This window comes from Dendrobates tinctorius, unplaced genomic scaffold, assembly GCF_039654945.1.
Source record: "Dendrobates tinctorius isolate UK_male_01 unplaced genomic scaffold, ASM3965494v1 ptg000007l, whole genome shotgun sequence".
In the NCBI taxonomy this organism is placed as follows: Eukaryota; Metazoa; Chordata; class Amphibia; order Anura; family Dendrobatidae; genus Dendrobates; species Dendrobates tinctorius.
Genome location: NW_027361675.1, coordinates 35,613,276 through 35,626,941, shown reverse-complemented (window position 1 = coordinate 35,626,941; position 13,666 = coordinate 35,613,276). Strand labels below are relative to the sequence as shown.

Genomic DNA, 13,666 nt, shown 5'->3' with positions numbered 1-13,666 from the left:
GACTTTGCTGGAGTAATATTTATGGTGTAGCGAACATCAACACTCGTCATGAATTTGATGAGTGATGGTTGCCATGCCTCCTTGCCATTCCAGCTTTGGCAACTTTGTAAGAGCTGGGTGAAAATGGTGTGAGATCGCCAAAAGTCACTTAATTGCATGAGAATGTCAAAAGACACATAATTTTAGCTCTACTTGCCACAAATTATCCAATCTTTCAAAGCTTTTTATGCCGGGATACTGGTGTAAAAGCTTGGAATAATCGGGCCCATAATTTGCTGCAGAAGTGGCTTAACAAAGGATCTGTCACAATTCTGTTGTCGGAATACCCGGGGCCAGGGGCTCCTTTCCTGTCCCTACTGTTATGGGCATCCTAGCTATCCCTGCTCCCCAGATTACTTGTGATGATGAAGACACCAGGACCACATACCTTGCTGACCTTCTGAATAAACCCTATATCTGTCCCCCTCCTCTACCCAGGGAAGTGGGGAGTAATAGTGTATGTATATACACAAGCCAGACTAACAAGGGAGGACGTACAGGGATAAATTAATATATCAAACATACAAATATGCACTCAGATAGCAGAGGAGAACACCGGGGAGAATCCAAACGCCTCTACCAACAACGGCCACCTCCATGCCAGGTATTACAAGACTAACACTGGCAATCCAGATTGCTAGAGGCGAGCATATATTGGAGAGAAGATTGGCCAAGACAGAACAGCTGAGATCATCCAAGCAGGAACACTTCAGAGACTCTAAGGTGAACAGTTTAACCCCTGCACTGCTAATAGAAACCTGCACCATTTAATATGAAGGGGAAGTACTAGGAATCAGGTGCTATGGGTTTTCTGGCCCCTCTGTGTCGTGATATACCTATGATAGGATCCTTGGCAGATGCAAAGAAATTAGACAACTGCGCTCTAAGGGCCCCGTCACACATAGCAATCTCGCCAGCGAGATCACTGCTGAGTCACAAGTTTTGTGACACAACAGCGATCTGACCAGCGAGATCGCTGTGTGTGACAGCGATCAGCGACCGGCCCCCCTGCCGGTATCGCTGATCGCTGCAGGAAAGCCCTGGTGTTGTGAGTTCATTTTCTGGTTCAGTTGTGAGTTCTCCTTCCAGACTCCCTCTGGTGGTAACAGGAGGTAGTGAGGCTGGTTTGGTCAGTGGAGATCTGCCACCTGAGAATGAGGACGGCGATTGGACCTCAGGAATCTCAGATTGGATTTAAGACAGCCGACGCCCTACTCTGGTGCTGGTGATTCCTTCTGTTTGTCAGGTCTTGGCTCTCAGCTCTGTTCCAGTCATCTAAAGCTAAGTTTCTCTGCTAATGTTCACACTTGATTTTGGTTGTTCTATTCAGTTTTTTGTGTGGTCAGCCAGCCCCGGCTTGGGCTGTGCTGAATTTCCACTCTTATTTATCTATATTTGTCAATTTGCTTTTTGTCCCTTATTAGATTGGCCTCTTTTTGCTCTGTCTCAGAATATTTCAGAGTGCTGATATAGTGGGAGAAGTCTAGTGACTTCAGGGTTAATTTTGTTATCAGAAGTGTTGGACATTATTTTGTAGGGTTTTGGGCAGATTGCAGACAGTGTCTTTTCTTTCCTTTCCTCTCTAGTTAGTTTGGGCCCCATCGTTTGCTCAGCCTATTTTCCTACCTGTGTTTGTGTTTTCATCTTGTTTCACCGTCAATACATGTGTGGGGGCTGTCTTTTCCTTTGGGGTCTGCTCTGGGGCAGTTAGTTTTCCCTTTTCTTGCTTTAGGCTTATTTAGTCCTCCGGCTGTGACGAGGCGTCTAGGTTCATCGTAGGCACGCTCCACAGCTGCTGCTAGTTGTGTGGTAGGATCAGGGATCTGCAATCTGCATAGTTACCAACCTCTCTGTTTTTCCTGGACATAGCATATTTAGGTTTGTTCCTCCTCGGTGACCCATTCATAACACCCTGGACTTTTTTTTGGTCGCTGGTCTCCTGCTGGCCAGCACGCATCAATGCGTGTGACAGGCGGGAGACCAGCGATCAGCTGGTAACTATGGTACACATCGGGTATCCAAGGGACGTGCGTCCCTTAGATACCCGATGTGTACCTTAGTTACCAGCGCGCTGATGCAGAGATCCCTGAACCCCGGAGAAATAGTGTCGCTGTGTGGAGCTGACATTCACCGCCTGTTCAACCGGTGCGTTCCCATTCGCCGGCGGACGGTGTCACAGCCCTGGGGAGCAGTCTTCTTCACTGGAGAAGCCTACAGCCGCGATTAGTGCACCGGAATCTGCACACCAGGTGCAGAACCTGAGTGAACTCAGGTGGATAAGTCTGCGGGACCCTGGGGGAGAGAGAAATACTGAGGCACGCTTTTGCCCCTCCCCTTTCTTTGTTTCCTGTCACTGGAGAGCGCCGCCATTTTAACAGGCTGCAGACAGGAGCCTTGTGGTGGCAACAGGAGCATTAACTGTTAGAGCACCAAGGTATTTACTTTTCCTTTCCTGGTAACTAACGTACACATCGGATATCTAGGGACGCATGTCTCTTAGATACCCGATGTGTATGTTAGGCCTCTTTCACACATCAGGTTTTCGCCGTCAGGCGCGATCCGGCGCTTTTGACAGAAACCGGATCCGGCGAAATGCAATGCCGGATCCGGTTTCCCCCCCATTGACTTGCATTTGCGCCGGATCGCGCCGGATGGCCATGCGTTTCATCCGGTTTTCGCCGGATCCGGCAATGTGTCGCGATCCGGCGTCTGGAAAAAACGGCTACTGTAACGTTTTTTGTCTCCGGCGAAAAAGCCGGACACGCCGGATCCGGCACGTCCGGCTTTTTCACACAATGAAAGCCTATGAGCACCGCAATGCGCCTGATCCGGCGAAAGCCGGATCCGGTGGCCGGATCCGTTTTTTGGTCTGAGCATGCTCAGTAGCTCTGCCCACAAGACATATATAAAAGCAAGACAGTGGGACCCACAGCCACACCCAACATGCCACCCAAGAAAGCAACCAAGTGCAGCAGGAGAAGGCAGGAGACCACTGCAGCACCATCAGCAACACCACCACCCCAAATGGAGCAGCAAATGGAACATGCTGAGGAGGGGAGGCCAGCAGCAGATGAGAGACGGTAATTATCAAATCCCCCATTCCTCCAAACTAGGGCTATTGAATATCAAGATATTCATTGGCCCTTTGTTTCTCTTTATTCAACAGCCGCCCAAGAGATGCAGCAGCAGCAGAAATGGCATCACTGGCAGCAGCAACAGCAGCAGCAATACCCACAGCCATGGAGTCTGGCCATCAACAGGACAGCACATCTTCTTCTGGGAGCCCTCCCTCGCATCGTCAGCGTTTGACGGTAAGTTTTTATTTCCAAAATCCATCATCTCTGTAATATACAGTGGGGAAAAAAAGTATTTAGTCAGTCAGCAATAGTGCAAGTTCCACCACTTAAAAAGATGAGAGGCGTCTGTAATTTACATCATAGGTAGACCTCAACTATGGGAGACAAACTGAGAAAAAAAAATCCAGAAAATCACATTGTCTGTTTTTTTTTTCATTTTATTTGCATATTATGGTGGAAAATAAGTATTTGGTCAGAAACAAAATTTCATCTCAATACTTTGTGATATATCCTTTGTTGGCAATGACAGAGGTCAAACGTTTTCTGTAAGTCTTCACAAGGTTGCCACACACTGTTGTTGGTATGTTGGCCCATTCCTCCATGCAGATCTCCTCTAGAGCAGTGATGTTTTTGGCTTTTCGCTTGGCAACACGGACTTTCAACTCCCTCCAAAGGTTTTCTATAGGGTTGAGATCTGGAGACTGGCTAGGCCACTCCAGGACCTTGAAATGCTTCTTACGAAGCCACTCCTTCGTTGCCCTGGCGGTGTGCTTTGGATCATTGTCATGTTGAAAGACCCAGCCACGTTTCATCTTCAATGCCCTTGCTGATGGAAGGAGGTTTGCTCTCAAAATCTCACGATACATGGCCCCATTCATTCTTTCATGTACCCGGATCAGTCATCCTGGCCCCTTTGCAGAGAAACAGCCCCAAAGCATGATGTTTCCACCACCATGCTTTACAGTAGGTATGGTGTTTGATGGATGCAACTCAGTATTCTTTTTCCTCCAAACACGACAAGTTGTGTTTCTACCAAAGAGTTCCAGTTTGGTTTCATCAGACCATAGGACATTCTCCCAAAACTCCTCTGGATCATCCAAATGCTCTCTAGCAAACTTCAGACGGGCCCGGACATGTACAGGCTTAAGCAGTGGGACACGTCTGGCACTGCAGGATTTGAGTCCATGGTGGCGTAGTGTGTTACTTATGGTAGGCCTTGTTACATTGGTCCCAGCTCTCTGCAGTTCATTCACTAGGTCCCCCCGCGTGGTTCTGGGATTTTTGCTCACCGTTCTTGTGATCATTCTGACCCCACGGGGTGGGATTTTGCGTGGAGCACCAGATCGAGGGACATTATCAGTGGTCTTGTATGTCTTCCATTTTCTAATTATTGCTCCCACAGTTGATTTCTTCACTCCAAGCTGGTTGGCTATTGCAGATTCAGTCTTCCCAGCCTGGTGCAGGGCTACAATTTTGTTTCTGGTGTCCTTTGACAGCTCTTTGGTCTTCACCATAGTGTAGTTTGGAGTCAGACTGTTTGAGGGTGTGCACAGGTGTCTTTTTATACTGATAACAAGTTTAAACAGGTGCCATTACTACAGGTAATGAGTGGGGGAAAGAGGAGACTCTTAAAGAAGAAGTTACAGGTCTATGAGAGCCAGAAATCTTGATTGCTTGTTTCTGACCAAATACTTATTTTCCACCATAATATGCAAATAAAATGAAAAAAAAACAGACAATGTGATTTTCTGGATTTTTTTTTCACAGTTTGTCTCCCATAGTTGAGGTCTACCTATGATGTAAATTACAGACGCCTCTCATCTTTTTAAGTGGTGGAACTTGCACTATTGCTGACTGACTAAATACTTTTTTTCCCCACTGTATGTCTATTCATTGCCTTTTATTTCAAAACAGGATTCACAAGATGAAGAGGAGCTCCCAGAAGAAGAAGGAAGGGGTGGACAGACACTTGGAGTGGGCTCACAATTGGTAAGTTTTTTGCATCAAACGCAGAAACACAACATCACACTACACACAACACATAGAAAACAATGTTCTGCAGATCACACACAGCAAACAAATGCCTACATCCAAAGACATAACATTTTTTGTTTTCTTCTCTAGTCTTCCCAATCTGGTGCTCGGCCAAGAGGTCCTCGCAGTGCCTCCCAGGGTCGTCGGCGACAGCAACGCGTCACAACGCGTTACACGTCACCAGCGTGTAAGTATAAATATTTTTGCTTTGTTTTTTTGCACTTTTTATTTCATTTCTTTTGTGGAGGCTAATTATGTTATTTTTGTCTTTTTCTTTAACAGCCTTCACAGCGTGCTCCCGACTCTGACGGTGAGGATGGAGGACTCGATGTGGACCACCTCATCGATCTCGTCAGAGAAAGGGAGCCGCTCTGGAATATGGCTGACCGCCGCCACGCTGACCTTATCGTTACCCGACGACTCTGGGAGGAAATCTGTTCGCTCCTTGTGGGCCGCTGGGAGGACCTCGATGTTCGGGCCCAGATTAAAGAGCGTAAGTATATACAGTACCGGTTGCTTGATGTAAACCAGTGTTTCCCGAACTCCAGTCCTCGTGGTCCCCACGGATCATGTGTTCAGGATTTCTATTTACTATGGAAATCCTGAAAACATGACCCCTGGGGACCATGAGGACTGGAGTTTGTGAAACACTGATGTTATATACTAACCACTCCTTTCTCGTTTCAGGGAACAGAATTGTGAATCGGTGGCGGTCTGTGAGGGATCGTTTCAAGGAGTTCAATAAAGAGATGCGGGCCCCGAGTGGATCTGGAGGACGCAGGAGCAAGTACAAGTACGCACAAGCCCTGTCGTTCCTCCGGGAAACAATGGTCACTAGAAGGTAAATATTACACACCACATGTGAAAAAAAATGTTAGATGTAACTTTTTTTTTTCAGCCAGGGCCATACCATGTCAGTATTTTAATTGTTTTTTTTTCTCTTTATTCCACAGCACGATGAGCAGCACTCGGGAGCCTGCACGATTGGACCCTTCTGAGGCGATCCCTGAGGAGACCGGCACCGAGGGACACTTCGACCGCCCCGGTACATCTGCACCTTCCCAGCCTTCCCACACATTCGACCCATCTGTCCCATCCACCAACACAGGAGCATCGTGGCCGCCTACATTACATGAAGCTGCTGGTGAGGAGATCGCTTTCCCTTTACCCCACCCTTCTGCCCCTGCCACCTCTAGTACACCTGCGGGTACTGGGCGGCAGCGGCAGAGGGGTCAGGAAAAGAGTTATGCGCAAGAGTTCTTGCATCTGAATGCATCTTTCCAGAACTGTCTAAAAGTCTTGTCAGAGCAAATCTCCGCAGGCTTTCAGCAGATCAACTCCAGCATTCTGGAGGTGAAGACACTTCTGCAAACCATGCATTCAGAAGCAACATCTTCGCCAAACCACACCTTTTTCAGGTCTGTTGTGGAGCGCATGGCAACACTATCTCCTACCCAGCAGATGCATGTAATGCATTCGTGCCACGGTGCTCTACAGCAGGTTACCTCCCAACCTCCACCTCCCACCACTGTAGTTCCTCCACCTGCACCCCCTCCAGCCACTTTCCATCCTCCCCCTCCTATTACATCTGCACCCCCTCCAGCCACTTTCCATCCTCCCCCTCCTATTACATCTGCACCCCCTCCAGCCACTTTCCATCCTCCCCCTCCTATTACATACCAGCAACCTCACCAGTACCAGCAACCTTCCCAGTACCAGCAACCTCCCCAGTACCAGACATCTCCCCACTTCCAGCAACCTGCCCCGTACCAAACTCCTTCCCCGTACCAAACTCCTTCCCCGTACCAAACTCCTTCCCCATACAACTTTCCATCAACATCATCTGCTCCTACAGTCCCTGCCCAACCCTCCACTCCATCGCCCACCACCTCTTCTGCCTCCCACATGTCCACCCATTCTGTAGCTTTTTCCACACCATCACCTCTAACTGTTCCTTCCCCACCACGATCCCAGTCCTCTCTCCACACTCCCATTGTCGAAGTGTCCCGCAGCCCCTCCAGCAGTATTTCCACCCCACACTACACCGAGTTATAATGTTATTTTTGTAATAAAAATGCCCATTTGGTTGGTTTCAAACCTTTATTAAAAAAGTTTTTTTAACTTTAAAAACAGTTTACACAAAAAAAAAATTTTTTAAATAAAAGTTAAATTATTGTTTACACTGGTTGTCTGTCATTTCTTTCTGCGGCGAAATATGTTTAAAAAAAAGGTTAAATACAGGGTATTTAAAAGGTAAAAAGGTATTCAAAACCAGGTATATAACTGTGGGTAAATTTTAGCTTTTTGCCACAGTTGTGTTCCTGGTTGTGTTTGAAGCAAAGTATTTCACCTAAAAAGTTGTGTTTATTGTTGGTGATTTCCTAACAATGTACACAACTTTTGTTAAAAGGTGAAATACTTTGCATAAAACACAACCAGGTACACACCTGTGGCCTAAAGCTAAAAATAGAGACCATGACAAGATAGCCAACTTTGGTTGGCAAAGGTATATACTGTTGGTCCAGAAGGTACACAAGTTTGGTTAGGGCACAAATCTTTCACACTCTGTCATCCTGCCAGTGTACTCTGCCTTGAGGTGACATAAAGTATAGTGCAAAATTGTCCCTCATTACTGAAACCGTCACAGAACTTCTAGTGGTAATATTTCCAATGACAACATCCATCTTCGCCAGTAACTTGCTCTTCTCTCCAACCTGCACTTTCTCCTCTACAACCTGTCAAACAAGGGCTGTAGGAACATGCTATATATAGTTTTCCAGTAGCCAATCCCGTTCGGAAGGCCACAAGGGTCAATTTTAAAAACCTGATCCGGCATAATCCGTCGAAAAACGGATGAACCGGATGAGACGGATCCGGTTTTGTCTGTCAAGAACAAGACGGATCCGGCAGAAAACCGGATCCGGCACATCAGGTTTTACAAAACATTTGCCGGATCCGGCATTCCGGCACGACGCCGGATCGCGCCTGACGCCGAAAACCTGATGTGTGAAAGTAGCCTTAGTTACCAGCTCCCTGCATCAGCGCGCTGGCGAACACAGCGACGCCACGCTCTCGGCGTCGCTGTGCTGATCGCTGGTGAAGCTGTCTGTTTGACAGCTCACCAGCGATCACATAACGATTCACCAGCGATCCTGACATATTGATATCGTTGTCAGGATTGCTGGTGAGTCGCTATGTGTGACTCCAGTTTAACACTCGTTGCTCTTTCAGATATCCAGAGAGGAGCTATATTGCTGAGATTCTGATAACATTTTCATTTACTCTGGCATTAAAGGCGTTGTTCATTATCAGTAGGAACTTAGATGACGTCTAGCACCCCCACCGGGATGTAAACAGAACTCTGTCAATTGAATAAGAGCTGAGCTATAGTTCACAGAAATGGTCACAAGCAATGTACAGATCTGTGGCATTTAGCTCTCTGCACTGTATACATTCAGTCACCGCCAAAGCCGATAACTGATTGGTGAGGGTGCTGGGTGTTGGACTCCCACCTATTTGATATTGATAACTTATCATAAGAATATATTATCACTATCAGTAGTGGACAGCTCTATAAGTACTTTGGGTGGATTCTCATAACCAGATTTGACCATCTGTGTATCCTGCCAAGCTTGAACAGAGCCATGTGTGGACATCCATGTTGTTAATAAATTAGAGCCAAGCTTAGACTTCCAGATCAAATTGAATTTCTATAAAATTCTATGAGAGGAAATATAGATTAAACATTTATATTTTTTCCTCAGAAACAAGCTTTTTGTATGGGGATGTAAAATTTAATTGCTGTTTTACTGCAGCTCTCCATATAGACTAATTGATCATTATATTGACCAAGCATTGCATCGCTTTAAAGTAGTATTCCTCTCATCAAAGTTTTTATCCTCTTAATATATTGTAGTCATCATATTATACAGCAATGTGTACTTACAATTGCTCATTTTCACTTTTCCCTGCTCTTTGTAGAAACAGAAAGCTTCTTCTCCATGCATGAATCATTTCTTTCTTCATCACCTGACCCAGCTGCTCCTTCTCCCTCCTGCCAGTAATTTTTGCAGTGACTTATGACTCATGCGGAAAAAATAGACTCCCTGTTTCTATATAGAGCTTAAAAGGATTCATTGTCAGGGAGTGTGTCAGGTGTGACATGCAGTTACCCTGTATCCAGTTGTTAGAAGGGCTTTGTGTTTAGCTGAAGCATCTTCTTGATTTTGGCATCTCTGTTATGGAGCAATGTCCTTCTCCCTCTAGGACCCAATAGTTACCTTCACCTTCTGCTGCTAATCACACACCTGGGCCTGGGCTGAAGGTTTAAGTACATTTAATTGCTGCAGTGTGGTGTGGGTGCTAGCTCTTACGTGCCTCAATCTTGTTGGAGGTTTTAGCAGTCGGCTAGTGTCTTTCCCTGAAGACTGGTGGAGGATTGCTGGTGTGAGGTCTCGGTTGTCTTCTCAAGCTAAGTGTCCCCCCTCCATCCGTCTTCCCTCTCTGTCTTTAGTTTTAGTGGGGACTGACTAATGCTTACATCTTCCCCTCCCTATGTAGGTCCTGTCGCTAGGGTCAGGCAGGGATTAGGTTCCTGCTCGGCGATAGGTGCAGAACCTATATAGGGATGTTTAGGGCAGACAGGGTGATTTTATATCTGCCTAGGGGTCTCCACTTCCGCCTTCCCTAGTGTTTGGGCACCCCCTCCCTATTCCCTTTGCTGTGCACTTATCCTTCACCTAGCGTGACATTCATCTAGTCCGTTTTTAATCACTTGATATCATAGACCCAGGCTTGAACTGGCCCACAGGAGAACAGGACCCCTTTGGTGGACCCCTGTGCAAGAGAGGACCACCACTCTCTTATATAAGCAGTACTTGGCACTTTATACTTGAATCACTATGTACAAAGGCAGCACCCTATTCATTTTCCAATCTACCAAAATCATTGTTATGGAAATTTGTGATTGATCATAATGTCACATTTAGATATAGTTTAAAGTAGGGCAATGGAGTTACTGGCGAGCCCTTGGCACACCAGTCCGACTCTGAATGATAGACCTAATGGAAAAGAGAGGAATTATCTGGGTAGAAAGGCAAAATTAGCCACTGTAAGTACACAGTGCTATATACGGTAATATGATGACTGCAATATATTAGGAGGGAAAACATTGTGATGGGAGAAGTGCTTCTTTAATAATGTTATTATATGCATTTCGATCCAACTTATAACAGCACAAACACTTTTACAGTGTACAAAGAGACCATATTATACCAAGTTAACCCTTCACATAACAGAAATCAGAGAAGGAAATATCAGGAGAATATCTCAGCAGTCCTTGGGCCTGAAGCCTGAAACAATAAATGATTTTGTATCAGTTTATGGCAGTATTTAAAATGGTTGTTCATCTCTATCAGACGAGCGGGGTCTGACCCCCATCACTCCCACCAGTCAGTTAGCAAGCAATGCCACAAAAATCACAGTGTATAGAGTCAGAGCACCACAGCTCCATATCCAGTGTAGTGTCCATTCTCAGGTACTGCAGCTCTAGCATAATAAGTTCAAACTGATAGCAAATCACAGTATTTTTCTCCCTCACTATATTGTAGCTGTAGCCGTAGCATAAGGTAACTTAAATAGCATAAGACTGGAAAGCGATGCTCGGTTATATGAAGAAATTCTTTATTTAAGCCCGATGCAGAACTTTTTGGGCTTTTTTTTTTTTTAAATATTTAATATATTTTAGTTTTCTCTATACCAAGGACATCTGGTATGAAGAAATGTTGTAAGTATACCTCTTGTTAAAATTACTTAGCGATCCTGTGGCCTCTGAACATTTGGACAGTCTTTAAAATGCTTCAACTAACAGCTGTAGGCGATTTGAACCTGTCATTGCTGTAAGAATGACCCTGGAAAATAATGGCTTGAGAGCAGGAGTGCCGATTACTCCCAGTGTGCGGTGCCTAAGCATTCGGAACAGCCAGGGTGGGCTGTAGCTTTCCTGTATATGTATTGTATGTAATTAATGTAATGTTATATTTTATAGTTTAAAGCATGAAACATCAATTGAATATGAATATCAAGTGCTGTATTGTACTTAAATATACTGCTGAATGCAATCTACAGTGTTCAGTTGTTAGAAATAGTGATAACTAGAGATGAGCAAATGGTTTAGTAATGGCTCTGGCCGAGCCGCCACATCAGTGCTCCTTTCCTGGGGGCTCTGTGAATTACCTCCTATCTGCCGCAATTCCCGATGCTTTTTCTGAGTAGTAGACCTGGCACGATATCATACTTGCGTCACTCCATAATGTTGTATTTGTGCTGGGGATTCCGTGAGGTAGGAGGCATTTTGCAGGGCCCCTTCTTGTGTCCATGGACCACAGACGTTGCTTCTGGACCTTGGTCCTGCAAGTCAGCATGCTCATTTCTAACGAGAATTGTGTGTGCGCATGAAGCCTTACAACCTGCAGTAAAAAAAAAACCTAAATGATTCTTCTATGTAGTTGATATTACCATGAAGTCAAATATTTTTCGAGAAAGTAATAAAGTTTTGAAGGATTTCAACAGTGTCATTTCCAGACAACAAAACTGCCATAAACAATGCTCAAAAGGCATTTTTTTTAATTGATTTGCATGCTAGTGTGGTGTATGCAGTCATATGATCCACTCATGTCACGATATTCAGAAGTATGACATGTAGTATAGTTTATGTAGTGGCTCATTGCGCTTAGCTGACTGTCTATATGTTTCAGTGAACATCGCAGGTTCTTGGGAGAGGGCTTGTTTACTGTGGCTCAGTACTCTGGTCACTGGCTGACATAGGCAGAATAGGTGCAACATCAATATATGGGCCCTTTGCAGTCCAATAGCCTATTATAATGCACAATTCCACCTGCTTTGGAGGTGGAAATGGATCCTCTTAGGCTACTTTCACACATCCGGTGTGTGGGGTCCAGCGGCGTGCGGCGAAAAGCCGGGCCGCCGGATCCGGCCTGCAGTGGTGACACCGGATGTGTATGCGGCGAGACATACGGCTCGGACGTGATTTAAAGGAGCCACAGGAGGAGGTGGACAGAGGCAGCCACTGAAAGGGAGGTGAGGGGAGGAGAGGAGACAGAGGGGAGGTGAGAGGAGACAGAGGAGAGGGGAGGGGGGTGGAGAGAGAGACATGGGGGCTTAACACTTAGTGTCCAGGCAAGAGAATCTCTCTCTTGCCGGGCACTTGTGGGGTTAACCCCACAGAGATCTCTCTCTCTCACCCAGACACTGAGTGTTAACCCCACAAGTGCCCGGCGAGAGAGATCTCTCACAAGTGTCCGGGTGACAGAGAGAGATCTCTCTCTCTCTCGCCGGGCACTTGTGGGGTTAACATTCACAGAGTCCGGGCATGCTCTGTGGAAAAAGCCGGTCCGGCGCTGACAAAAAACGTTGCAGAGAACGCTTTTTGCAGATGCCGGACGGCTAAGTTTTGCCGTGTCCGGCAGCAACCGGACACGACGCATAACCATCCGGCACGATGCGGCGACCATGAAAGCTTATGGGACAAAACCGGATCCGGTGCTGGATCCGGTTATGAAAAATTTCGCCGCATCGTGCCGGATTACAAAAACCGGATGTGTGAAAGAGGCCTAAGCTATTGGCTATAGGCAATCATACAGGTTGGTATATCTGCCCTTGACTGTGGCTAATCTTAAGACACAAACATTTGTGTTGCTAAAAGTTGTCTCTACAGTGCTGCACAGGATCTCACTAAAGCAATCTACTGTAAACTGCATAGACACAAAATATATCTTGTTTTTTTGGACCTGTTATGTGTTCTCAACCACTGAAGTTTCTTTTGCAATGTTTTTAAATGCTTAAAGGCATTGTCCCACAAACTACATTTTAATCAATAGATTTTAAGTAAATATAAGTTCTATCCAATTGGTTGAGGAACTTATTTCTGTGAGGTAAAACATTCCTTTCTGTGATGTAAAATGGTGTGAAAACAGGCAGGGAAAAGTTTTACCTCACTGAAAGAATCAGCTGTGATCCCATGCTGTCCTGTCTGTAAAGTCTCTTATGCTTCCCCTACCCAGGTGCTGTGGTGTTTGCCAAACATGTTCCTGCAAGGTCAGACACAACCATTAGAGCTCATATTCATTTGCGAGAAATATGGACGAGTGCAATCCGATAAAAAATCGGATTGCACTCGGACCAATGTTATTCAATGGGTTACATCTCATCTGTGATTTTTTTTTTCTCAGCTGAAATCGGACAGAGAAAAAAAATCGCAGCATGCTGCAGCGTATCAGTGATAAGACTCACCAATGCAAGTCAATGGGTGCGAGAAAAAAATCACACAGCACTCGCGGTCCGATTTTACACACCGGTGTCCTTTGAAAAGCCGGCAATTCATGTGCGGCTACAGTAGAATCACATTGACAGGTTAGAAAAGAATAGATATAAACACATAGAATACAAATATATATACATGTCAGTGACACACACATATATATGTATTTATACTACAT

The 13,666-nt window shown here is 45.6% G+C and overlaps 2 protein-coding genes across 8 annotated transcripts in view; both read left to right on the top strand.

Moving 5' to 3' along the window:
* Positions 1–13,666, top strand: part of BCAS3 (BCAS3 microtubule associated cell migration factor) — a 1,710,065-nt gene that overhangs the window by 207,587 nt on the left and 1,488,812 nt on the right. The window lies entirely within an intron of this gene.
* Positions 5,371–7,339, top strand: LOC141085877 (uncharacterized). Its single transcript, XM_073571491.1, has 2 exons — positions 5,371–5,643; positions 5,838–7,339. The coding sequence occupies exon 2, from the start codon at positions 6,108–6,110 to the stop codon at positions 7,203–7,205; it is 1,098 nt and encodes a 365-aa protein (XP_073427592.1). The 5' UTR covers positions 5,371–5,643; positions 5,838–6,107; the 3' UTR covers positions 7,206–7,339.